Source organism: Aquarana catesbeiana, linkage group LG10 (assembly GCF_042186555.1).
Source record: "Aquarana catesbeiana isolate 2022-GZ linkage group LG10, ASM4218655v1, whole genome shotgun sequence".
NCBI classification, from domain to species: domain Eukaryota; kingdom Metazoa; phylum Chordata; class Amphibia; order Anura; family Ranidae; genus Aquarana; species Aquarana catesbeiana.
Window position 1 is genome coordinate 153316844 of NC_133333.1, and position 26429 is coordinate 153343272.

At 44.0% G+C, this 26429-nt stretch overlaps 1 protein-coding gene across 1 annotated transcript in view; it reads right to left on the minus strand.

The window, feature by feature from the left end:
- LOC141110946 (BAR/IMD domain-containing adapter protein 2-like) overlaps positions 1-25166 on the minus strand; it is a 291276-nt gene extending 266110 nt beyond the window's left edge. The window contains exon 1 of the mRNA XM_073602762.1: positions 25056-25166. Within this exon, the coding sequence (XP_073458863.1) occupies positions 25056-25165 (110 nt within the window). The 5' untranslated portion in view covers position 25166. The remainder of the gene's footprint in view (positions 1-25055) is intronic.
- Between the last annotated feature and the right edge of the window lie 1263 nt (positions 25167-26429).

The window sequence follows — 26429 nt, forward strand, 5'->3', positions numbered from 1 at the left end:
TATCATGTTGCCGGAGTTTAGAAGATATAGAAAATGTTTGCAGTTTTGATGTACCGGTTGATGAATTAATATATTGTGAGATAAAACATATTCATCATTGCAAAACACACCTTTGGCTGTATGATTATTGTGCCCTGGTCTCTATACAGGAGGTCCACAGGTGCTAAACTGCGGAGATGGCCATGCTCTATAATGCATTGCTGGAAGAAAATAAAATGAGTAAGGCAGTGGGGCGCAGGTCATTCCTGGGTACTGTACTTTATGACAGCCGACATTGAGGACCCTTTTGTAAGAGCTGACATCTTACCACTCTCCTTCTTTATTTTGTGTGCCTAAGAAATTTGCATTCATTTTAGTTTTAGTGAGGCCGTGTAATTCAAACATCATGCTGGAGTGGACAGATTGTTCCATTTCAGATTTTCTTTGAAAAAAAAAAAGAACATAAATCGTAGCAAGAGAACCCTTTGTACTTTTGAGTGTTATATTCCTACAAGTAATATATTCTACAAAATCTCCATCCAATAAATATATTTATATATTTAAAACAGGCGTTGTTAAAGGCAGAAGGTTTTTTTTTTTTTTATCTTAATGCACAAAAAGCCTTCTGTGTGCAGCAGCCATCCCAGCACCCCCTAATACTTACCTGAGCCCGGTGGCGGCTGGTGGTTTTTTTTGGGGGGAGGCAGCAAACGATCCACTGCGGCACCTATCACCCCCCCGATCGGTCAGTCGGTCGTCCCGGTCACGGAAACCCCCCCCCCCCCCCGGGTTGGTCAGTCAGTAGTCGGGGCCCAGCACTTACCCCATCTCACGGGCAGCGTTCCGGGCGGCGTTGGCTTTTCTCCGGGCTATTCTCTACGGCTGCTACCCCTGCGTCTCCTCCTTCCTCCTTCTGGCGGCCGATCCGATTGGACCTCATCCAATCGAGTGACGGGTCTCACCCGCTTCCTAATTGGCCGGGAAGAGAACTGGGTGGGCTTCGGGAGCAGTGCTCTGCGACTCGAGCCCACCATTTTTTGAAGCCTATTAGAGCCTCAGGCTCTAATCACGTGCTTCAAAAAAATAAAAACTCTGGTTGGAATCCATGCATCCGGCACCCCGCATGTAGATTAGGGGGCTGGACGCATGGATGGGGGGGCGGCACCTGTGCACCCCTAATGGATCCTGTATTAACACTGCCGCCCAATAGCCTATTTAAGCTGGGCTATGACATGAATGGATTGTTGAGTGGTTTCCAGCTAGTTCCTGCTTACCCTGAGCCTTGACCTGCCTTACTTGCATAACTGTGTACGGCTTGCTCCTGACCTGTCTTTGGATTTCTGCCTGCCTGCTGTGACCTCGGGTTATGTTCTGACCCAGCTCCTGTTTTACGCTCCTGTACCTCGTTGCCGGACTGTGTACTGATCTCAGCTTGTATCCTGAATCTGCCTCTGCCTGATGTTCCTGTCCTTTGCTCCCCAGCTGTTGATGACCTTCTGGCTTGTGTCCTGGCTACGCTCTTGTCTGTCACCATGTTCCAGTACCTGGTTCCTGCCTGGTGTTCTAAGGTCATCAGCTTCCTGCAAACACCAGCCATAGCTGCCGGTTACACCTACCTTTGTGCCACCTGTCATCACTACCAGGGGTGTTGGACAAGAAGCACAACAGATGCCCCCTCTCCAGCTCGATCTCCACCAGCTTGATCTCCACTGGCACTGATGAAGTCCTTCTCTCTGCTTTCCCTTTTAACTTCTAACCTCTGGAAGCAGGGAGGGAGATATTTTACACAGACCGCCAGCGACGTGTTTAGATCTCATTTTCATAGACTGGCTGTTTGTGTAATGCCCCGTACACACGGTCGGATTTTCCGATGGACAATGTCCGATCGGAGCGTGTTGTCGGAAATTCCGACCGTGTGTGGGTGCCATCGGACATTTTCCATCGGATTTTCCGACACACAAAGTTGGAGAGCAGGAGATAAAATTTTCTGACAACAAAATCCGTTGTTGGAAATTCCGATCGTGTGTACACAAATCCGATGGACAAAGTGGCACGCATGCTCAGAATAAATAAAGAGATGAAAGCTATTGGCCACTGCCCCGTTTATAGTCCCGACGTACGTGTTTTACGTCACCGCGTTTAGAACGATCGGATTTTACGACAAGTTTGTGTGACCGTGTGTATGCAAGACAAGTTTGAGCCAACATCCGTCGGAAAAAATCCTAGGATTTTGTTGTCGGAATGTCCGAACAAAGTCCGACCGTGTGTACGCCCTATAAAAGTGAATGTGAGAAGCGCTGTTTGCTGCGATAATCAGTAGACATGTGCACGACCGAAAAATTTGTTTTGTTTCGTTTTCGTTTGATTCGCTTTTTTTTTTTTCTTTTATCGGATCATTCGTTATGATCGGCATTCGTTACTTCGGATCATTTGTAACTTCGGATGCATTCGTATTTGTTACATTCCATTTGTTTCGCTGCAGCATTTGTTACTTCGGATCATTCGTAGCTTCGGATGCATTCGTATTCTTTTCGTTCCATTCGTTTAGATGCGGCATTCGTTACTTCGGATCATTCATAACTTCGGATGCAATCGCATTCATTCCATTAACCGCTAAGCCACCGCCCACCGTCATATGACGGCTGGACGAGGCTTCTATTGTTCTGGGAGGACGTCATATGACGTCCTCGCCTTCCGAGCCACTAGGGGGCGCGTGCGCGCCGCCGGCGGCGCGCGCGCGTGCCCCGCCGGCGGCGCGCGCGCGTGCCCGCTGCGTCGCTCGGGACCCGGTGCACGTGCCCGGCGGCCGCGATGTCCGCCGGGCACCCGCGATTGCCGGGTAACAGAGCAGGAGCGTGGATCTGTGCATGTAAACACAGATCCACGTCCTGTCAGAGAGGAGAGGAGACCGATGGCGTGTCCCTTGTACATAGGGACAGCGATCGGTCACCTCCCCCAGTCAGTCCCCTCCCCCCACAGTTAGAATCACCTCCTTAGGTAATACATTAACCCCTCGAGCGCCCCCTAGTGTTAACCCCTTCCCTGCCAGTCACATTTACACAGTAATCAATGCAATTTTATAGCATTGATCGCTGTATAAATGTGAATGGTCCCAAAAATGTGTCAAAAGTGTCCGATATGTCCGCCGCAATATCGCAGTCACAATAAAAATTGCAGATCGCCGCCATTACTAGTAAAAAATAAATAAATAATAAAAATGCTATAAATCTATCCCCTATTTTGTAGACGCTATAACTTTTGCGCAAACCAATCAATATACGCTTAGCGCAATTTTTTTTTACCAAAAATATGTAGAAGAATACGTATCGGCCTAAACTGAGGAAAAAATTTGTTAAAAAAAAAAAAAAAAAAATTGGATATTTATTATAGCAAAAAGTAAAAAATATTGTGTTTTTTCAAAATTGTCCCTCTTCTTTTGTTTATAGCGCAATAAATAAAAACCGCAGAGGTGATCAAATACCACCAAAAGAAAGCTCTATTTGTGGGGAAAAAATGATAAAAATTTCATTAGGGTACAGTGTAACATGACCGCGCAATTGTCATTCAAAGTGCGACAGCGCTGAAAACTGAAAAATGGCTTGGGCAGGAAGGGGGTGAAAGTGCCCTGTATTGAGGTGGTTAAGTTAGATGCGGCATTCATTACTTCGGATAATTCGGAACTTCAGATGCATTCGTATTCGTTCCGTTTCATTTATTTAGATGCGGCATTCAGTACTTTGGATAATCCAACAAAACAGTGCCATGGCCTACCACACCCTGCCTGGACTCTGGATGGAAACCAGTCTGACACAGAAAAACACACAAGGGAAAAAGGGACAAGCTCATTGGCCAGAGATAGCACACTAACACTGCCCATCTGAAAATCGAATGAATCTGAATTTATCCAAAAGAAATACGAATAAGAATGCATTCATCAATTATTTCTTTTTATTCAGTGATAACGAATAGTCGGAAAGAACGAAAATACGAAAAACTAAATTATCCGAATGTAATCGATTAGTTAAACTTGTAGGTTGAATCGTTTTTCGTTCTTTCACATTTTTCGATTTTCGTTCTTACGGCTTTTCGTTATTTCTGACAATTTGTTTTCGTACACATTCGTCAAAAGAGTCTTTTTTTCATTCAGATGCTCCCAAATGAATGAATATGCAGAATTTCAGCAGAAAACAAATTCGTAACGAAACGAATTGCTAATGTCTAATGATCAGCGGAGAACAACTTCACTGCTGATCATCTCAGTTACATAAACCGCTAATGACTTGAGATGAGCTGCAATCATCATGACTGACCCTTATCTCAGTTTCATAAACGGACACCTAAATACTTTGGCATGACTGCTTTCCAAAAAGGGGTCATTTTGGGGTTGTTTATACTGTTCTGATATTTTATGGCCTCATGAAATGAGACAGGCCGTGAGAACATCAGGGCTGATAAATTTCAGATATATATACCATAGTTCACACACTCTATAACGATCACAAGGTTTAAATAATATACACTTATATATATTATATTATTATTATTATTAATATTATATATATTATTTAACCAAAAAAATGTAGCACAATATATTTTGGTATAAACTTATGAAGCAAGATTATTTGTTTGGAATGCTTTTTATATAACAGCAAAGGTCCGACGGAACGAATCCGCCGAACAATTAGATCGTGTGTGTGCTTCATAGGACCTTTGCTGTCGAAAAATCAGACGGACTTTAGAAATAGAACATGTTTCAAACCCTTGCGACGGACTCGCGTCCGGCCAAAAAATCAGTTCGTCTGTATGCTAGTCCGACGGACGAACAACGACGCAAGGGCAGCTATTGGCTACTGGCTATGAACTTCCTTATTCCGGTCGTACGTCATCACGTTCGAATCAGTCGGACTTTGGTGTGATCGTGTGTAGGCAAGTCCGTTGCGTCGTAACTCCGTTGAAAGTCCGTCAAAAAGTCCTTCGGAGTTCAGTCCATCGAAAGTCCGCTCGTGTGTACACGGCAAAAGAGTCATGGTAATCATTTGATGAAGATTTTTCTTTTGTTTGTTCATTTTGCCACATTCAAATCTAAAAAAAAAATCTAAAGTTTTTGATTCGGCCGATTAAAAATTTATTGATTTGAACGTTTATAGGTAAATTCAAAGAAAATTCCAAATATGAATCCCGAATACGAATTGAATGAATCAACCGAATTTAACTAAACTAAATAACTAGATTAACGAATCAAAATGAAACAAAACTAATTTTATCGTCATGCACATGTCTATTAAATACCACCAAAAGAAAGCTCAATCTTTCTCAAAAAATGATATTAAATTTATATGGGTACAATGTTGCATAACTTAGGCTACTTTCACATTGAGGCATTTTTCAGGTGTTTTAGTGCTAAAAATTGCGCCTGTAAAGCACCTGAAAAGCACCTCTCATGCGTCCTCAGTCCGAGTGCTTTCACACTGGAGCGGTGCGCTTGCAAGACGAGAAAAAAAGTCCTGCAAGTAGCATCTTTGGGGCGGTGTGGGAGCCGTGTATACACCACTCCTAAAATGCCCTGCCCATTGAAATTAACGGGCAGCGCTGCCAAAGCCCCTGCAAAGCACTTTGGCAATGCCATAACATTTAACCCTTTCTTTGGCCGCTAGTGGGGGTAAAAGCACCCCGCTAGTGGCCAAAAAACGCCACTATAACAGCAGTAAAGCACCGCTAAAACTAGCACTTTACCGCTAACTCCGGGCGCTAGGCAGTGTGAAAGTACCCTTAGGGCTTTTTCGCACAAGCGGACCGTTCAGGTCCGCCTGTCAGTTTTTCAGGCGGACCTGAACAGACGCTCCATGCACCTCTATGGAGCGATGGATGTCAGCGGTGACATGTCCACTGACATCCAATCCGATCCGCTAAATCCAGACGGATGGAAACCCCATTTTCCATCCGTCTGGCGGATCGGATTGGATGAACACGGACAGACGCTCCGTTTTCATCCGTTCCCCCATAGAGGAGAGCGGAGCTCTGACAGGTCCATCCCTGCACAGTGAGCAGAGTGGGACCTGTTATCCGCCGGCTCAGCGGGGATCAACGGAGCGATCCCTACTGAGCAAGAGGAGTCCGTCAAAACGGACGGGCCCCGTGTGAAAGGGGCCTAGTAATTGTCAGTCAAAATATCCCTGCACTGAACAATGGTTTGAACAGGAAGGGGGTTTTAGAGTGCATAAATCAAGTCAGATTTGCACTAGCTCATAAACTGTTGTTACACCAGTAATTTTGGATATTGTTTCTTTGTTTTGAAAGCAAGCACATTCAATGACCTATTAAACTGGCAATACATAAACTAATCTCTTGCCAATAAAGCCAAAATATTCAATTGTTCTTGTGTTCCAAAATCACTGAGCATTTGTAACAGCTAATTTCCAACTCAGATTTATTTTTAGTTGTGCAAGGGTTTAAAGTAAAAAAAAATGCTACTATTTCTTGATGGACTGCTACATTTCTGAACAATGAAAGGGCTCATTCACCTGTAGTTCAAAAAAAAGCTGCTTTTACAGGCATTTGAGCCTTTTTTCAGCTTGAAGAAGCTTGTACTTTTTTCGGCTCTTATGCATGTTTTTATTGAGCTTCTTTGAGCTTCTTTGAGCTTTTTTGAGCATAAGCGTATTTTTCACAAACCCTTTCCTCAATTAATTTTTCCTATTTTTTTTGTGTGTTTTCCAGCTTTTTCATGCTCATTTGCTCATTCATGCCCTTTTTTTTTAATGTTTATGGGCACTTAGGCATCTTTTTCTGCTCGAAAGCTACTCTCAAAAACAGGAGTTTGGGGGGGAGGGGGTTTGGGGTTCTGCCTGTAGGAGCATATGCCTGTAAACTCCTGAAAAAGCCATAGTGTGCATGACCATATAGGCTAACATGGAGGGGAGTTTCCAGGCAGAAAAAACGAGAGTTTAAAAAAGCTCAAAAGCCTGTAGGAGTTGCTTCTTTGAGCTGCAGTGTGCATGAGCCCAAATACTTGAGGTTCATATATTGTATTTTCAAACATGCTGTTTTGTCTGCCAACCTAAATTTTTACTCTGTGGCAGTAATGTTAATTTATAAATAAGATTGCTTTATTTTTAGATAATTGCAATGAAGTTTATATTTTTTGTAGTTTATGGTAGTATTTGTTGGATGCACCGTTTTAGCGTTAGTCGATTTTCTTTTTTTGTTACAGAACTATATACGGTACTTGGTTTCTCAAATCCTTGAGAAACAATTGTGTCGATTTTTGATTTTTTGGGTCTTTTTAACTAATTTGTCTACATTTGTAGTAAGATCATATTTTGAAACAGTACAACAATTTTTAAATTGAAACTGTCACCCTGCCTATTTAGGACAAAGTAGCAGTGTCTGTCCAAGGCACTGCCCACTTCCTTATACTTAACAGTACCTTTCCACCATCACTCACTGCTCTTTCCTCAGTCACAACTGCCCCTAAAACCCCCAAGTTTGGCTGGTATTGGAAAAACCTGCAGATCATCTCTCTATTTCTTTTAAGTTAATTTATTTCAATAATTCAATTCAAAAAGTGAAACTCATATATTTTATATAGATGCCTTACACACAGAGTGATAAGCAGTTCTTTATTTTAATTTTGCTGATTATGGCTTACAGCTAGTGAAAACCCAAAATTCAATATCTCAGAAAATTAGAATATTACATAAGATCAATAAAAAAAGGATTTTTAATACAAAAATGTTGGCTTACGGAAAAGTATGTCCATGTACAGTATAGTATGCACTCAATACTTGGTCGGTGGTCTTTTTACATAAATTACTGCATCAATGCCGCGTGGCATGGAGGCGATCAGCCTGTGGCAGTGCTGAGGTGTAATGGAAGCCCAGCTTGCTTTGATAGTGGCCTTCAGCTCGTCTGCATTGTTGGGTCTGGTGTCTCTCATCTTCCTCTTGACAATCCCCCACAGATTCTCTATGGGGTTTAGGTCAGGCGAGTTTGCTGGCCAATCAAGCACAGTGATAATATGATCATTAAACCAGGTATTGGTACTTTTGGCAGTGTGGGTAGGTGCCAAGTCCTGCTGGAAAATTAAATCAGCATTTCCATAAAGCTGGTCAGCAGAGGGAAGCATGACGTGCTCTAGAGCCCCAGCAGATGACACGGCGCCCCAAATTATCACTGACTGTGAAAACTTCACATTGGACCCCATGCATCTTGGATTCTGTGCCTCTCCACTCTTTCTCCAGACTCTAGGACCTTGATTTCCAAATTAAATGCAAAATTTTCCATGTAATCTGCTGGTGTTGGTCCACTGTGTTTTATCAAGTCCAAATTTAGCGCAGCCCTCTACCAGGAAATTCTAATGCACTTCATGCTTCCCTCTGCTGACCAGCTTTATGGAGATGCTGATTTCATTTTCCAGCAGAACTTGGCACCTGCCCACACTGCCAAAAGTACCAATACCTGGTTTCATGATCATGGTATCACTGTGCTTGATTGGCCAGCAAACTTGCCTGACCTAAACTTCCTTTTTTTATCGGTCTTATCTAATATTCTCATTTTCTGAGATTCTAAATTTTGGGTTTTCTCTAGCTGTAAGCCATAATCATCAAAATTAAAAGAAAGAAATGCTTGAAATAAACTCTGTGTGTAACGCATACTTATGGTCGTGGCCCTAAGACCGCGACAGATATGGATCACATAAACACGCGACAAGACTTACAACATAAATAGACCTGAAGTGTGCCTTGGTGGTCTGGTCGATATGCCAAGAAAAGGGGGCATACCCAAGATAAGTAATGGGTAATTATGGAGAAGGGTGAGCTGAGAAGTGCCCTGAAAAAGGAAATGGAGGGAGGGTATTGCGCACTGGAACCGACGAGGAGCATGGGCGAGTGGGCTGCTTAAGTACCACCTGGGCTCCTCCCATAAATACAGGCCACCATACTGGCCTTCTTGCTTATGGTTGTGGCCCTAAGACCGCGACAGATATGGATCACATAAACACGCGACAAGACTTACAACATAAATAGACCTGAAGTGTGCCTTGGTGGTCTGGTCGATATGCCAAGAAAAGGGGGCATACCCAAGATAAGTAATGGGTAATTATGGAGAAGGGTGAGCTGAGAAGTGCCCTGAAAAAGGAAATGGAGGGAGGGTATTGCGCACTGGAACCGACGAGGAGCATGGGCGAGTGGGCTGCTTAAGTACCACCTGGGCTCCTCCCATAAATACAGGCCACCATACTGGCCTTCTTGCTTATGGTTGTGGCCCTAAGACCGCGACAGATATGGATCACATAAACACGCGACAAGACTTACAACATAAATAGACCTGAAGTGTGCCTTGGTGGTCTGGTCGGTATGCAAAGAAAAGGGGGCAAACGACTCAGATAGGGGAAAAAACTCTTTATTCATTCTGTGGTTACTGAGCCAGCATGATGAAGGTATCACAGTCCTTACCGTGCCAAGCAGACAGCCAGGCTTGGTCGTGCCCCAAGTGCGGCAGACAAGGAACCCTTGTCTGCCCGTTTAGTGCTCCCGTTTCTTTGCCTCTGAGCCACACCTCAGTTCCTTTCAGCCTGCTTTCCAGCTATGCCTAGTTCTGCATGAAGTACTGTGGGCAATACTCTGATTGTACCTGTCACTCCTGGTTCAGCTGAGGCAGTTTATCCAATCAGTTGGGTATAAAGCACTGCCTCACTCTGAGGGTCAGTTCATTGTCTCTTGTTTCCTGTTTTGCCAAAGATTCCTGTATTCCTGTGTTCCAGTATTCCTGTATTTCTGTGTTCTAGTTACAGCGTTCCAAGACTGACTCCGGCTTCTGACCCTGGCTCTACTTATCGTTTATTCTGTCTTCTGGATTCCCTGACTATGGCTTTACCTCGACTACCCTTTGGCAAATTCCTGTCAAGCCCCCATGCACAGACTCACAGCCCAGGTAGCTTATTACCCTGTTACCCTGGGCTGCGTGTATTTGCAAGGGTGAGCATACATCTCTGCATCATGGGCTCCAACCTTACAGAAGGCCTGTGCCATTTCCACCTGAGCATGTGGGACATATGTGGCGAAGCAAGTGGACTTCCATCTATCCAACCTCTTGATCACGTGATTGGGTACTCCATGCCGAGATGCAGCAGAAGCTGCTCCCATCAGGAAGGAATGTACAGAGAACTGACTGGGATCAAGGCCCAGGTTACCTAGAAGGATCCTGACGTGTCTAATAAACTGGCTGCCACTCAGGGGGCCATTCAGAAAGGATAGCAACGGGCTACCATCAGATTAGTTGGGTAGCTGGGACAGTAGTCGGTGGAGTACCATCACTGGACACCAGGCATTGTTAGTCTGAAACAGGTTGATGTGAACTCCAGGACTGGTTTGTTGGCTTTTGGAGACTGTAAGATGAAGATTGTAATGGTTTTGAAAGCGGGTCAGGTGACATCTGAGTGGTGTCTTACTGCCAGTGCTGTTAACGGTAAATTCACTAGGCCACAAAAAAACTGTAGAAGGCCAAGTAGATGGCCGCTTGGATAACTAGGCTGGGCAAAACCCAAAATGGAGAACATGTAAGGATTTCAAACATGTCCCCGAAGATGTCACTTTTGACAGGTAGGCATTTGCCGCTGGCTACGAGCTGGTGCTTCTGGATGCCCCGTAGGAGGGATCTGACTGCATGGGCCGTGAATACTGACGGTTTACTTGGGTCCTGTAAGGACAGAAAATGCTGGACGCCGGCTAGGTATAGCCTGATGGTATTGTGAGAAAGGTTCAGCTGCGTGTGGCAATACGATATAAAGGCTAGGACATGTCTAACGTCATTGCGATAGGCCTTCAGTATGTTGCGTGCCAAGAAGTGGTTAATGAGCTGGGTTGCGTTGGCAAGGTGCGATGTAGTCAGTGGGTCAGCTCCAGGCTCCAGCTGGAAAAACAAAGCAAATTTGAAATGGGACAGCGCATCTGCTGCGATATTGCATTTGCCTGGAACATGCTGGCAGTGAACATTAAACTGGTGATGGAGTGACAGCTGCACGAGCCTGCACAGGAAGGACATGATGGGGAGTGATTTGGATGTGCCTTTATTGATTATGTCGGCTGTGGCCTGATTGTCCATAGTGAAGATCACCGTTTGACCTATCCAGATGTGGCCCTAGACCTGGGCAGCTGCTACGATGGGATACAGCTCGAAGAGTGATGAGAACTGGGTGAAACCAGGAATTAAGAGAATTTCTAGGGGCCAAGGTTCAGCAAACCAGTGGCGGCCAAAAATAGCCGCAAAGCCCGTAGAGGTTGCTGCATCGGTGACCACCTGCGGCGACTGAGCTGCTGCTTCCAGGATGAACATTGAAATGCTTTTCCAGTTAGTGAGGAACTCATCCCACCAGTGGCGGGCGGTCCATAGGGGGTGCACGGGCGCTGCCACCAGCCACCCCACCCCCCCCCACCCCCCCCCCCACCCCCGGCAGTTACAAAAAACAAATTTTTTTAAATATTTTTTTTTTTTCTTAAATGGCCCTTTAAAAAAATAGAAATAAAGGTCCTTTAAGTGTACTGTGTTTGGGCGCCGGACGCAGTGCACTATGGGAAGCACGACGTCTATGCAATCCGAGATTGCAGACGAGACGCTTCATTTGCAAGCTTTTGACCTGCCTTGTGACACAATCGATTGCGCCGGAATACTTCCGCCCGGCGCCCCTAGTATCACCACGGCCGGGTGCTTTGATCGAAATTGGCACCGCCCTAGGACATAGGCAATGCTTTCCCTCCGAGTTACGACGTCACTTCCGGTTTCCCTGTGCCAGTGATAAACCGGAAGTGACGTCAGCAGCTCCGTGGAACGCACGGCCCAAGCGGAGCTAAGTAAGTAAGCCCCACCGAATGTAACCTTGGAGGCTCATTACTCAGATTGTCCCTAACAACCCCTAGCAGTACATGAGTGGTCCCATAATTTTAAACAGGATGCACAAACTGCGATAACAGATTATCATTCCCATGGCACCCTTACTGGAGGCTCTGACATGAGGATGTCATAAACCGGAGGAAATAACATTAAATATAACCATGTAATGAAGACTGTATACTAAGTTATTGGCAGATAATATAAACAAGGAAAAGTGGGGTTTAAGTTGATATCATATAGCAATATCTATACTGTATATAATGAAATGCAAAAAATGTATCACATATGCTGGTCAGTACAGAGTTTGCTTTTTTCACATAGAACTGAAAGATATGCTACTCTAGAATTGGATGAGTCAACTGATCTTCCCAGCTGCAAATTACAAATCAGTGCTAACAGTGTAATTTTTCAGTTTGCTTGCGCCGATGTGTGAGGCTGCGCTATATACCATGATAAGCGAGGCTGCGCTATATACCATGATCAGCGAGGCTGCGCTATATACAATGATCTGTGAGGCTGTGCTATAAGCCGTGATCTGTGAGGCTGCGCTATATACCCTGATCTGTGATGCTAAGCTATTTACTCTGTTCTGTGATGCTGAGCTATATACTCTGTCCTGTGATGCTGGGGCTGTATACTCTGTCCTGTGATGCTGGGGCTATATACTCTGTCCTGTGATGCTGACCTGTATACTCCTGATACTATGGGTGGAAGCAAGTGGAATACAGGGGACGGAGTGGGTGGATTCTATAAGGGGTGGGGCTTATGAGAAGTGGAAGGGGTCAAAAAGTCTGGCACCCCCCCATCCTAAAACTTTACCAGCCGCCACTGCATCCCACATAACTAAGTTTGCTATTGCTGCTGGGTCTAGTTTGAGAACTCGATCTGGGTCTTGCACTGGTGTGAGAAAGACTAAAAGCCATGATTTAAAGAAGCGCCCTGATAATCCTCATGGTGAAATTGAGCATCCCTAATAAGGATTGCAAGTGCTTTCTGGTACACCCTTGCGACAGGGTGAAGTAATGGATAACTGTCCTGATACAGGCTAGTTTGTCAGGAGGCAGGCTAGCCTGCATGGTACGTGTGTCCACAGTGACACCTAGGAAGGTAATAGAGTATGCCGGGCCTTTTACTTTATGCTTGGTTATGGGCACGTTGTGATTGCTGAACACCATTCTCAACCTGTCTAGATCTGCTGGGGGTGTGCCTGGTTGCTCGATGAGCAGGAAGTTATGGAGGTAGTGGATGACCGTCTGACAGTGGGCCTGGTATGACAGAATCCATGTGAGGGCCTGAGCGAAGACGTTAAACAGCCACGGGCTGCTCTTGGACCCGAAGGTCAGCTTGGTGGCGAAGTAATAAGACTCCCTCCACTTAATACTGTGCCACCGCCAGAGAGATGGTTCGATAGGGAGGAGTTTGAATGCATCTGAGATGTCTGCTTTCATCCGTTATTATAAAAAAACAGTATAATAGAACCTTATAAAGGTCATTTTAAAGTGAGGGGCTGTTAGAATACAGCTTTTCTCTGTCTGATCTTTATTTACAGTAGATTTACATGTGACAGAGATCAGCTTAAAGTGAATAATCTTATCAGTGTATGTTAGAGGCCATGTAGTTTAGTCCGCCTTAAAAAACACTTGCCGTCTGCCCACAGTATATATATATATATATATCATTACTTTGACATTACTTTGACGTTAAATAGCGCTGTTATGGCAGCAACTAGCTGCCATAACCTCAGTATTTTTTTATACTGTGGGCGGATCACTTTTACAGGTGGCAGGAGAGGTGACCCCCCCCCCCGCCGCTCCCTGGTCGAGTCTTAGGCTTACCGGACCTGTCGGTTAGCCCGGAGCCGATCCGATCTGTTCTGTGGCTGGGCAGAAAGCCCAGTGGGGTCAAGATAGCCCTCTCTCGGCTCTATGCCCTTGGAGGACTGGAGCGACATTACTTCCACCTTCGGGCCTTAAAGGAATGATGTTTTTCATCTCTTAAAGGCAACATTAATTTTTTTGTTGCTTTTAACCAGTGGCGGCCTGTGGTATACAGTGCCTTGCAAAAGTATTCACCCCCCTTGGCTTTTTACCTATTTTGTTACATTACAGCCTTTAGTTCAATGTTTTTTTTAATCTGAATTATATGTGATGGATCAGAACACAATAGTCTAAGTTGGGGAAGTAAAATTAGAAAAATATATACATAAAACAATTTTTCAGAAATAAAAAACTGATAATTGGCACGTGTGTATTTATTCACCCCCTTTGTTATGAAGCCCAAAAAAAGCTCTGGTGCAACCAACTACCTTCAGAAGTCACATAATTAGTGAAATGATGTCCACCTGTGTGCAATCTAAGTGTCACATGATCTGTCATTACATACACACACCTTTTTTAAAGGCCCCAGAGGCTGCAACACCTAAGCAAGAGGCACCACTAACCAAAAACTGCCATGAAGACCAAGGAACTCTCCAAATAAGTAAGGGGCAATGTTGTTGAGCAGTACAGTTTAGGGTTAGGTTATAAAAAAAATATCCAAATCTTTGATGATCCCTAGGAGTATCTTTAAATCTATCATAACCAAATGGAAAGAACATGGCACAACAGCAAACCTGCCAAGAGACGGCCGCACACCAAAACTCACAGATCGGGCAAGGAGGGCATTAATCAGAGAGGCAGCACAGAGACCTAAGGTAACCCTGGAGGAGCTGCAGAGTTCCACAGCAGAGACTGGAGTATCTGAACATAGGATGACAATAAGCTGTACGCTCCATAGAGTTGGGCTTTATGGCAGAGTGGCCAGAAGAAAGCCATTACTTTCAGCAAAAAACAAAATGGCACGTTTTGAGTTTGTGAAAAGGCATGTGGGAGACTCCCAAAATGTATGGAGGAAGGTACTCTGGTCTGATGAGAGTAAAATTGAACTTTTTGGCCATCAAAGAAAACGCTATGTCTGACACATAGCGTTTTCACACACATCATCCAAATAACACCATCCCCACAGTGAATTATGGGGGTGGCAGCATCATGCTGTGGGGATGTTTTTCAGCAGTCAGGACTGGGAAACTGGTCAGAGATGAGGGAAAGATAGATGGTGCTAAATACAGGGATATTCTTGAGCAAAACCTGTACCACTCTGTGTGTGATTTGAGGCTAGGACGGAGGTTCATCTTCCAGCAGGACAATGACCCCAAACACACTGCTAAAGCAACACTTAAGTGGTTTAAGGAGAAACATGTAAATGTGTTGGAATGGCCTAGTGTAAGCCCAGACCTCAATCCAATAGAAAATCTGTGGTCAGACTTAAAGATTGCTGTTCACAAGCACAAACCATCCAACTTGAAGGAGCTGGATCAGTTTTGCAAGGAGGAATGGGTAAAAATCCCAGTGGTAAGATGTGGCAAGCTCATAGAGACTTATCCAAAGCTGTGATAGCCGCAAAAGGTGGCTCTACAAAGTATTGACTTTAGGGGGTGAATAGTTATGCACATTGACTTTTTCTGTTATTTTGTCCTATTTTTTGTTTGCTTCACAGTTAAAAAAAAAAAACATCTTCAAAGTTGTGGGCATGTTTTGTAAATGAAATGATACAAATGCTCAAACAATCCATGTTAATTCCAGGTTGTGAGGCAACAAAACACGAAAAATGCTAAGGGGGGTGAATACTTTTGCAAGGCACTGTATGTTTGGAGGGGGTTCTCAAGCCATCTGCCGACAAACCCCCCGTCTGTCGGTCAGGTCTCCCACATACCCCCCTCCCTGGTTGGTCACTTACCCCATCTAGGTCGCGGGCTTCCCTTGGGCGGCAGCTTCATCCTGCGTCTTCTCCTTCCCCAGTTTCTCGGCAGCGCGGCTTCCCTGGCGTCTTCTCCCTCCTCCTCCTTGGCAGCCAATAGGATTGCCTCTCCTCTTGGCCAATCGGTTCTCAGGACCTGCTTCCTGAGCCGGGATTGGCCGGGAGGAGAATTAGGAAGACAATATTAACTTGCTATTGTCACACAATTGGGTTGGCTCAGGGTGCAGTGCTCTAAGCCCCGAGTCCACCCTTTTTTGAAGCCAGTTAGAGCCTCCAGCTCTAATCACATGCTGCTAAAAAAAAAAAAAAAAAAATTTGAATCCATGCATCTTGTGCCCTGTATGTAAATTAGGGGGTGTGGTGCCCGTATGGATGGGCCGCAGTTGCTTTTAACTGTAGATGTGACATCTGAGTCTTTTTGACCCCAGATCTCGCAATAAAGAGGCTCTGTCATGCTTATTTCTATTACAAGGGATGTTTACATTCCTTGTAATAGGAATAAAAGTAATTACAAAAAATGTAAAGGGACACTGTAAAAATAAAAAATAAAACATTAAATAAATAAGAAAAAAATAAATTAAAGTGCCCCCATCCCTCCGAGCTTGAGTGCAGAAGCGAACGCATACGTATGAGTGTGAGCAATAATTCTAGCACTAGACCTCCTCTGTAACTTTAAACCAGTAGCCTGTAAACATTTTTGAAGCTTATGTAGATTTTTAAGTACCATAGTTTGTACCATAGTTTGTCGCCATTCCATGAACATTACTCTGCGTAATATCATCACAATAGACAAAAAAAAATGGGCTAACTTTACTGTTTTGGGGGATTTTCTATTCAAAAAAGTGTATTTTTCCCCAAAAAATTGCATTTGTAAGACCGCTGCACAAATATGATGTGACGTAAAATGTTGCAATGATCACCATTTTATTCTCTGGGGTCTCAGCTAAAAAAAAATATATAATGTTTGGGGGTTCTAATTAATTTTCTAGCAAAAAAATACAAATTTTAACTTGTAAGCAAAAAGTTTCAGAAAAGGCCTGATCTTAAAGTGGTTAATTAAAGCAAACCTGTGCTCACTCAGGACAAGTTAGCAGGCACCCCCCTGGTCATATTTGGTTAGTTTCTTCTTTTAGAAATGCCCTCCGCCTGATATTGTAGGTTTCCTAAAATTACAATGGGTTGTACATTTCCCTAAAATTACAATGATGCAATGCATCTATTTTAGATAACAAAAAAATGCATATGGGGGTTCTTGAGGGGGTTTATATTACATTATATTATAGTATATTATAATACCAACTGAAGCTTTGTCCCGTTATATAAGCAATTTATAGATAAGCCCTTATAAAGAAAAAAAAAAAGAAATTACTCTGGACATGCACATGATCCATGGCAGAACTGGAATAAAAGATTTATTTATTTGACACATTTGCAGCAATTCCCAGTTCTGCTTTGCTCTACCAGGTTATTCAAATCTTGTGAAAAATGTGCACTTTATTCAGAGGGCATTAACCGCACATTACTTCTTTCTTTCTTGTAGCGACCGTGTCAAAGTAATTTATCCCACTTGTAAATGCAGCATTAGTTGTTGGAATGAAATTCTCAGACAAAAGGAACACTGTGCAACAGCTAAAAACTAAAAATAAAGAAAAAAAAAAAATCAAGAACCGGATATCTGAGGTCTAGCTGTAGCTGAGAACAAGAACTAGAAAAATGTTTAGTTCTAAATCATATTGGTCACCATTGTTATGGTGTTAAAAGGTTAGGGCAGTCAATGTACTGTCCGTGAGTGACAGAGCTCAAAAATATTTGTGTGTTAAAAAAATAGCATAAAAAAACCTAGAGGTGTAGATAGAACCATCAGAGCCCCGGTGCAAGAAACTATGATGGGCCTCCTGCCCCCCCCCCCCATCCGAGCCCCAGGCTTCCAATTTTGGGAGGGTGTCCTCCCGCGTGCCCCCTGGGATGTGCATCCAGCGCAATCACAGCGGCCCTTTCCCATGTGATCAGCTGATACTTATAGACACTGATAAACATGTATGTAAGGGCGCTCTGAGTAACAGGACCAGGCAGATAATGTCTAAATTGAACAGGGTGATACGATGATATATAATCTTCAACACTTAGGGCTGTACTGATGGACACTGATGAGGCAGTACTGGTGGGCACTGATGAGAAGGCACTTATGAGGCTGCACTGATAGGCGGTACTAATAGGTGGCACTGATAGGTGGCACTGAAGGGCACTGATAGGCAGCACTGATAGGTGGCACGAATGAGGAGGCACTGATGGGTACTAATTGGCAGCACTGGTGGTCCTAAGGACTATCCACAGTGATCACAGAGTGCACCGCAGCAGGCATGCTGCAAGGGCGATCACGAGAGGGCATCATATGACGCCCTCCCAGAATGGCCGGCCGCGCTGTAGCCATCATTCGATAGTCGGGAAGTAATTAAAAACAATGGGCTCCATTCACAAAGCAGTATTTTCCTCTTTAAAAGCAGAGGTAAAGTAGCTCATAGCGTTTTTCAAAAAAGTTTTTGCTATTCACAAAAAAATGCTACTCAAATAAAGTATGAGTATTTCATCGAAATGTAAGGTATTTATCTCATGAAACCATTCGGCATTCATCTCAAGAGGTGATATCCAGCGGGATGGATATAGTGGAGAAGGATTAGAACCCCTGTCAATTTTTATTGCTAATAAAGAGGTTAAATGGTTTAAACCTTAGAAATATGCCAACAGTGCTGTCCCGGCAGGATATCTTTTAATACAAAAGTAAAAAGGTGACTGGAATAGCAGTAAATAGAAAAAATACAGAGGGTGATTCTCCCTAATGGGGGCACAGACAGCAATAAAAACCTGACAGGGGTTATCCATCTCCGCTCTGTCCAAAACTAAAAAAAGTTTGCCTTTAGTTAAACTTTAAGTAAATCAAACCCAATGATTCTGTTTTTCCATATTTAGGTTTATAAGCATTACTGTTGAGAGACTGATCCAAAAAGGTAGATGACTACTTCAAACTGGCTATTATATTTTTACATTCCCTAAATACCTCATGCCTGGACCCAGTGGTGGCCCATCCATTAGGGGCACAGGGGCTCTGTCCCCCCATCCATTCGTCCAGCCCCCTAATCTACATGGACGCATGGATTCCAATCAGGATTTTTTTTTTGAAGCACGTGATTAGAGCCAGAGGCTCTAATAGGCTTTAAAAGAGAGTGGGCTCGGGGCGCAGAGCACTGCGCCCTGACCCCACCCAGTTGTGTGACAATAGCAAATGAATATTCGTTATTGTTACACTGATTCTCCTCCCAGACAATCAGGAAGCTGGTCTGAGACCCCGTTCCCGATTGGCCGAAAGTAAAAGCGTTTCAATTGGCCTAGGAGGAGGAGGGAGGAGACACACGGCGGAAGCAGAAGCAAGGGAAGGGGAAGCTGCCGCCTGTGATGCCGAGGAGGAGAGCAGAGGAATAAGAAAAAGCCGCAGCCCGTGATGCCTGCGGAAGAGAGCAGAGGAAGGGGAAGCCGCCGCCTATGATGCTGAGGAGGAAAGCAGGGGAAGAATAAGCCGCCGCTAGTCGCCCGGGTGAAGCGCTGCCCACCATAGAAGGGGTAAGTGCCCGTGCTCCTGATGACCCGACTGACCGGACCAGGTGGGGTTGCCCCCCTAAAAAAATTTACCATCAGCTGCCACTGCCTGGACCACTACTTATTTAAATCATTTATTTATTGTTTTCCTTTATTGTATTGACTCTATGGGGTATTTACTGAGCGCTTTTGCTTTTTTGAGGTAAATACTGCATAAGGTGATAGTGAATTGACATTTTCAGCATTGCATGAGATCATTGGAAAAAATGTGTCATGTGATTCCATTATCTCATTCGATATTCGTTCGTGAATTGAGCCCATCCATTACCCTTCATTCTATAGGAACTTTTGCATGAAGAGAGTCATAGATCTTAGGGCGCCACAACTGGAAAGCCATGTCTATTTAGTCACACCCAGCATGCAACATTGTCTGTTTTAGTTTTGAATAGTAAGGCAAGCATCAGAACCTCTGTTAGTTTTTTATTGCTGCCTTTGTCTCATTTAGGGGCACGTTTCTCCTCATTTTTTGTCCTGGTAACTATATAAATCCCTGCCAGCAGTTCATAGGGCTGTTAAGATTTAACAGTCTTGATCAAGTCCTATTCATTGTGATCCTAATACAATCCACTGCTCAAGCCCTGAAGAAAGGGAGGCCTTTCCCATGTGTTGGCTTTATTTGATGCTCTTAACCAATAAAAAATTCAAAAAGACCTTTAAGTGATATGAACTTTTGTACTAGGTGCTTCTCGATAACCACTCCGGTAACTCTAAGGGAAGCCAGGAACAACCCCTCAGGTGGTACAGAGCAAGCAATAAAAAATCTGACAGAGTTTCTCATCCTTCTCTGATCTATTAAAAAGTCCTTCTTTTTTTTTGCTGTGTCCCCGTTGGAGAGATTCCCCCCAGTTACATATTGTAGACCTTTATGAAAATGTAAAAGGGTTCTTAAAGTGGAGCTTCACCCAAAAGGAAAGTTCAACTTTAAGGCCTCCTCTCCTGTCCCTGTAATTAAATGGCACTTTGGGGGGGTACCTGAATTTGAAGTGGTTGTAACCCTAAAAAAACAAAAACATGTCCCCCAACTCCCGAAGGCTACTCAAAAACGAAACCACTTTATCTTTCTAGGAGCTAAGCTCACAATCGCCAAAGCCTGGAAACAACCAAAACCTTCCATTATGGCAGTCAAAAGGAAGATTTTGTGGATTATGACCCAAGAAAAGCTGACCAGTATCCTGACCGATACTGCCAAGAAATTCCATAAGATATGATAGTCTTGGGCCCTCTTTGTGGGAGTCTCCCTCATCCCTGGTATCCCTGCGGGCACGCACCCTCCCAAAGTTCAAATTAGGCACGTGCATCCACTCCCCCCCCCTCTCCTCTTTTTCCACCTATACTATTATTCTGATACTACTCAGTCTGATGGTGTCTCTGGGCAGTCATGAAGGACTTCAAACCGGGGTTGCAACGGGAGAGGCGGGAGGACTCCTCCTCTGGCACAGTAAAATCCCGTTGAGGGTGCCGGAGGCAGAGAGGAATTCTGCTCCGCTAGGGGCCTGGCCGCGGGTTAAACCCTACAGCAGCTCTTCCTAGTCTGCTGGAATGACAGCCCACCAAGTCTACACTCAGTGTAGAAACTGTTCATTAATATGTTTGAAGACTGTTTTTGTAAAATAAGGCAACACTTGGGGCCTTCCCCCAGGTGTCATGTACACAGCAATGTACGCTATTGTTATTTTTGCATTTTGAAAATAAAAACACATTGAAAGTAAATAAAAACAAAAACAATGCTCCTGTCCATTTAAGGCATTAGATATAGCACAGTGATTTTGCCATGTCAATTGTTCCTTTCTATGTTGTACAATACCTGGTTGATTCTGCCTGTTCCGGCTTGCCCTTCTGTAAACTGACCACGTTTATCATGACTGCTGATCTCTGATAGTTTATGTGCGCCTGTTCTCCAGCTATCTCCTCAGTGTCTCAGCATCTCCCCTTCCCTCTCTCCCTGTCTCTTCCGTAGTCAGTGTGAGAGCCGATCTCCTCCCCGTCCCTCCCCTCCCCTCTCCTCTCCCCTCCTCTCCTCATTTCCTCTCATGCCTGTATAATTCTATTCCCTGTAGCTGCTCCAGTGCTTGTAAAGTAAAGAAACATGTATTAATTACTTTGAACCTCTTTGTTTTAGGTCCCTGTTCAGTACAGTGTGTGTTTTCCTAAAATTATAATGCTTAATACCTACTTTGCAGAGCCCTGCTGTGCAGACACGTGAACCCCCCCTGCCAGCTTGCATTCATCAGAGGGGAATGTCAGCTCCTCCCACTGTACTCTCTTAAGCCCCGTAAACACGGGCCGGAATCATCATTCGATTCAATAAAAAACGGCCAACATTCGGCCCATGTGTCTACTCATGGTGCCCAAAGGCATTGAATGTCTGCCTCTTGTTCCAAAAGTTTGTGACCAATTGTTTGAGGAAGTGTGTGGCTACAAATGTGGGTGTAATTTTGTCGGCATGGTTAAAAGTGGGCAGGGTCACTAGGGTGTCCCCAGATTTCACTGGGGATTCTGGTAACTGTAATATAGAATGTAGATGAACATTCCCTTTGCACAGGGCATTGTATAAGTGTAGTGCTGGTAGATTTGCGATCTACCATCTGATAGGTAAATTTAGTAACTTGTTCGTTAGGGAAGTTAGATTTGCCTCTGTTCCAGCTTGGCTGACGTTGCGTGTGTTTCCATACTGAGCCGGTGGGTGTCGCTGTTACCACTGGCTAGTGTTGGAAAGGCAACGTGTCAAAGCGTATGGGTGCTCCTCTGTCCCGGAGACAACTCGGTGGAGGTGGTCCTCCGAGTTGCATTCTGGGAGAGGGTATTTATTTTGGGGTTTGTTTTACAGCCACTTGCTGGCCCTCCTGGCCGACAGGTATGCGTTAGAGTGCTATCTCGTGGTCCTCCGTTCTGGAGGCCCACATCGCTGCGGCGCATGGGTGGGCCCAGAAGTTTGTCTGGGGCCTACCACAGCGTCCAAGGAATGGTCCTAAGCTGTCTATCCAGAGTGAAGAAGCTGGACAACCGAGAAGATCCCAGGGGAGGACCCATCATGGAAGGAACATGCAGAGTGCTGGTCTGGAGAGGGGCCTGGTGACTCGGTTGGAGGACGTATCCTAAAATAACTTTACAGCATAATGTTGCTGGGTTTGCCTTAAAGGTTCAAGCACTGTGACTGACATTCACCACAAAACCAATACATCCTGTGGCAGAGGATCGTACGGGTTCATCCCAAGCAAGTCTGTGGCAGAGACTTTTGTTCGTGCTACGTACTGGCTGCTAGGCAAGTGAGAGAGGCCTATCCAGGCGAGCAAAGAGTGTGTCCCACGAGGGGAGCGCATTCTACTGTAATATTCAACTCTAAAGCACATTTGTCAAGAATCCTACAGAAAGGTATTTGAGCTTTCCCTGCAGTTTCCCTTCTGCCTCTTTCCTGCTACTTCCTTCGTTAATTGTTCAATAAAGCATTGAAAACGTACTCAAGTGTTGATGCTTGTATCATCCGGAGGTAAACTCAACGGAACCCTAGACCCAGTGCCGGTGAAACAGAGGGAAGGAGAGTGAAGGTAACAAGCAGCTCCGCCAAGAGTGATTGCTACATAAGGGAACGTTAATCTGCAGATTTCAGGTTTTAAACGGAACCCATCAGGCTGTAATTCAGGAGCTACAACCATAAACTTAAAGTGATTGTAAAGTCTTGTTTTTTGCCTATAAAAATAACAAACATGTTATACTTACTTGCTCTGTTGCAGTGGTTTTGCACAGAGCATCCTGGATCCTCCTCTTCTCGGGTCCCTCTTGTGTGCTCCTGGCCCCTCCCTCCTGTTCAGTGCCCCCGCAGCAAGCAGCTTGCTATGGGGGAACCCGAGCTGAGTCACAGCTCCCTGTGTCTATTCAGATAGGGAGCCCCGCCCTGGAGCCACCCCCTCTCTCCCATGATTGGCTAGCTGATTTTGATTGACAGCAGCGGGAGCCAATGGCGCCACTGCTGTGTCTCAGCCAATTAGGAAGGAAAATATTGGACAGTGGACAGCCGAGACACTCGTGGACTTCGCTGGACAGAGAGGGACCTCAGGTAAGTGTTAGGGGGGCTGAGGGGGGCTGCTGCACACAGAAAGCTTTTTACCATAATGCATACAGTGTATTAAGATAAAAAAACCTTTTGACTTTACAACCCCCTTAAGCAGCCCAGATATATTTAAATTTTCTTTCTTTCTATCATGGGAGGAAGAAAAGAAAATCACTTAATTCCCCCATCAACACAGTCAGCGCTGATGGGGGAATGCCTACCGCAGCACTGTTGTGTTCTGCCAGCAGGGGGGGCAAGGAGCCTTCCTGACTGGCAGAACACAATGATTACTGCTAGCAGCTATAGCTACCAGCAGTAATCTTATGTCAAAAATTAGACAGGCTGGTTGTACCCAAGTCAATCGATGGATTGACTTGGGTACATTCAGCCTGCCCATAGATGGATCGAATTTGAAGGGTTTGACATCATTATCAATCTTCATAATGCTTGATTTCTCACCTCATCCTGCTTGGGTTCTCATCCTTAGCCATCCTGCTTGGTTTCTCACTGACACAGAACATGTATGTGCATTTTAGAAACCAGGACACCTAGGGGTCTATGAAAAAAAAAGTTTGAATACATTTGATACACATTTACACAGCTCCAACAAAATTTGCAATATTTTGTGTTATAGAAACTATCTTGTAAGATTGAAAATGCCATCTAGTGGCCGGAACTCCTTATTTACCAACAAAGGTATTTAAAAAACAAATACTACATTATGACCACTAGATGGTGCTAATGATTATACAAGATAGTTCTATAACACAGACTATGGAAAATTTTGTTGGAGATGCGCAAATGTGTGTCACAATCAAACAGTAAATGTTTTATACATAGACCCTCTAATTAGTCAGTGAGTTACTAAGCAGTGAAGCAAGGATAGGAATGACAAACCAAGTCATCAATGGCAACTTCCATATTTTTATCATGATGAGTTTCCTTTATTATACAGTGACAGTATTCCTGAAAACAAAGTGGAATCCACAACAGCCACAAGCTTACTAAACCTGATTTATAAAACTGTGTTTTAATTTTCAAATGAAGATACAATATAACAGGTTGCTATTGGCCAAACATACTGAAATTTGCATATTAACCCCCGTTTGGCAAGAGTTATACTTTAGTAAATTAATTACCTCCCAGAGATGAAACATTGATTTACATTGCTGTGGGGCAGAGCATACAGTTTTTATTTCAGACACTTTGATAAAACAGGTCCTGTTCTGCAGTTAACCCCCTCTTGCATCTCTTAGGTTCGTCTTGCTCTTTGCCCTATCCCTCTTGACATTAAATTCTTCAAAACTTCCCCATCTATCATTATAATCTGCCACGTGGGGTCATTTAGTGTAGTAAGATAATAAAAAGAAACGTAGGAGAGGAGAAGGAGAAATAAAAAAAATATTGTAGCCTATAAACACCGCATACCTTCGTAATTCAGGATTCTGGTTTTGTTTTTTAGAATAATATGTAATATTATATTTGAATTATTCTTCCTACAAATACACCTGTCCAGTATTTGATGAATCATATCTGAACACTGCAAATGATGTGCTATTTGGGATTTTACAAAGGGATCCTAAGCACCACACAGATGATTCTAATAAAGGCATGATCTGCTTCATGCACCTACTCGTATTTTATGTGCATGTGTGTATGTTTCTGTATGATAAGGAATGAATGAATTACTTACCTCTGCACAGTGTATCCCTCTACAAGCCTGCAGGCCTGTGTTAAGCTTCCTTTGTGGGTCTGATTCAGTATAGTCTCTGGCAGCTCAGAACAGTACTGCAGTGTGATCATCTGAACTGGAGTATATTAATTCAGGCCAGTATTATGTGTGAGTGCATGTATGCACGTGTTTTACAGAGCTAAAAGGTCCTGTTTACATGGTTTTAAAATATAATGACTGATACGTTAAAAATACTTATTCTAGGATTTCTACTCATGAGATTATATCGTGCTCTTAAAGGGTCAGTCCACCTAAAACTGATATTTCAGCTCTAGGTAGAAGTTGTCAACATTTCTTCTTTATATATGTTTAGGGTACTTTGGCAGTAAAATCTTTGTAACAAGATTCCCAGGCTTCCACACCTGCATGGCTTTGAAAGGGTCTCACTCTTCCTGTTGCATTTTATATTTACATGACATGGCACATAATACAGTTTGAAGATTGAGACCCCCCCTGCTCCAGCAAAACATTTGGCGGGGTAGTGGAGGATGTGGGCAATGTTTGTGTCATGCCGCGTACACATGAGCGGAATGTCCAACAGAAAAAGTCAGACGGAAGCTTTTCATCGTATATTCCTATCGTGTGTAGGCCTCATCGGACTTTTTTTTTCGAAAATTCTGACAGACCTAGAAATAGAACATGTTCTAAATATTTCTGACGGAACCAATTCCTATCGGGAAAACAGCTCGTCTGTATGCTGTTCTGACGGACCAAAAACAACGCATGCTGTGAAGCAAGTACGAGACGACGGAAGCTGTTGGCTACTGGCTATTGAACTTCCTTTTTCTAGTTCAGTCGTACGTGCTGTACATCACCGCATTTTTGACGATCAGACTTTGGTGTGATCGTGTGTACGCAAGACAGTTTCAGCGGAATTCCATCGGAACTCCATCAGAAAAACCTTCAGAGTTTATTCCGACGGGAAAACTGGTCGCATGTACATGGCATCAGAGGCAGGGTTTTCAGCCAAAAGATCTAAGGTTTAAGGTAAAGAATCACTCCAGCAAAAACCTTTTTTTTTCTAGTTTTGGATAATGTACTGTAGAGAAGGGATAAAATTGATGTCAGGTCTAATTGCTACACAGTGGTTACATTAGTGAAGGCTTGCAGGCAATGGCCCAACTTATAGGAATAGGTCACTTTTGCAAAAGACTGCTTAGTGCAGCTTTGACCAAAGGTAAATAATGCCCCTGCTTTAGGTGTAGGCCAGCCATTCTCAACTAGGGTTCCCTGGAACCCTGAAATTCCTCCAAAGGTTGCTAGGGGTTCCTTGAGCTTTGGCTGATGAATCACCTATTTGATGATGCCTACAGAGTTCAAGGTTCAGCACCACTT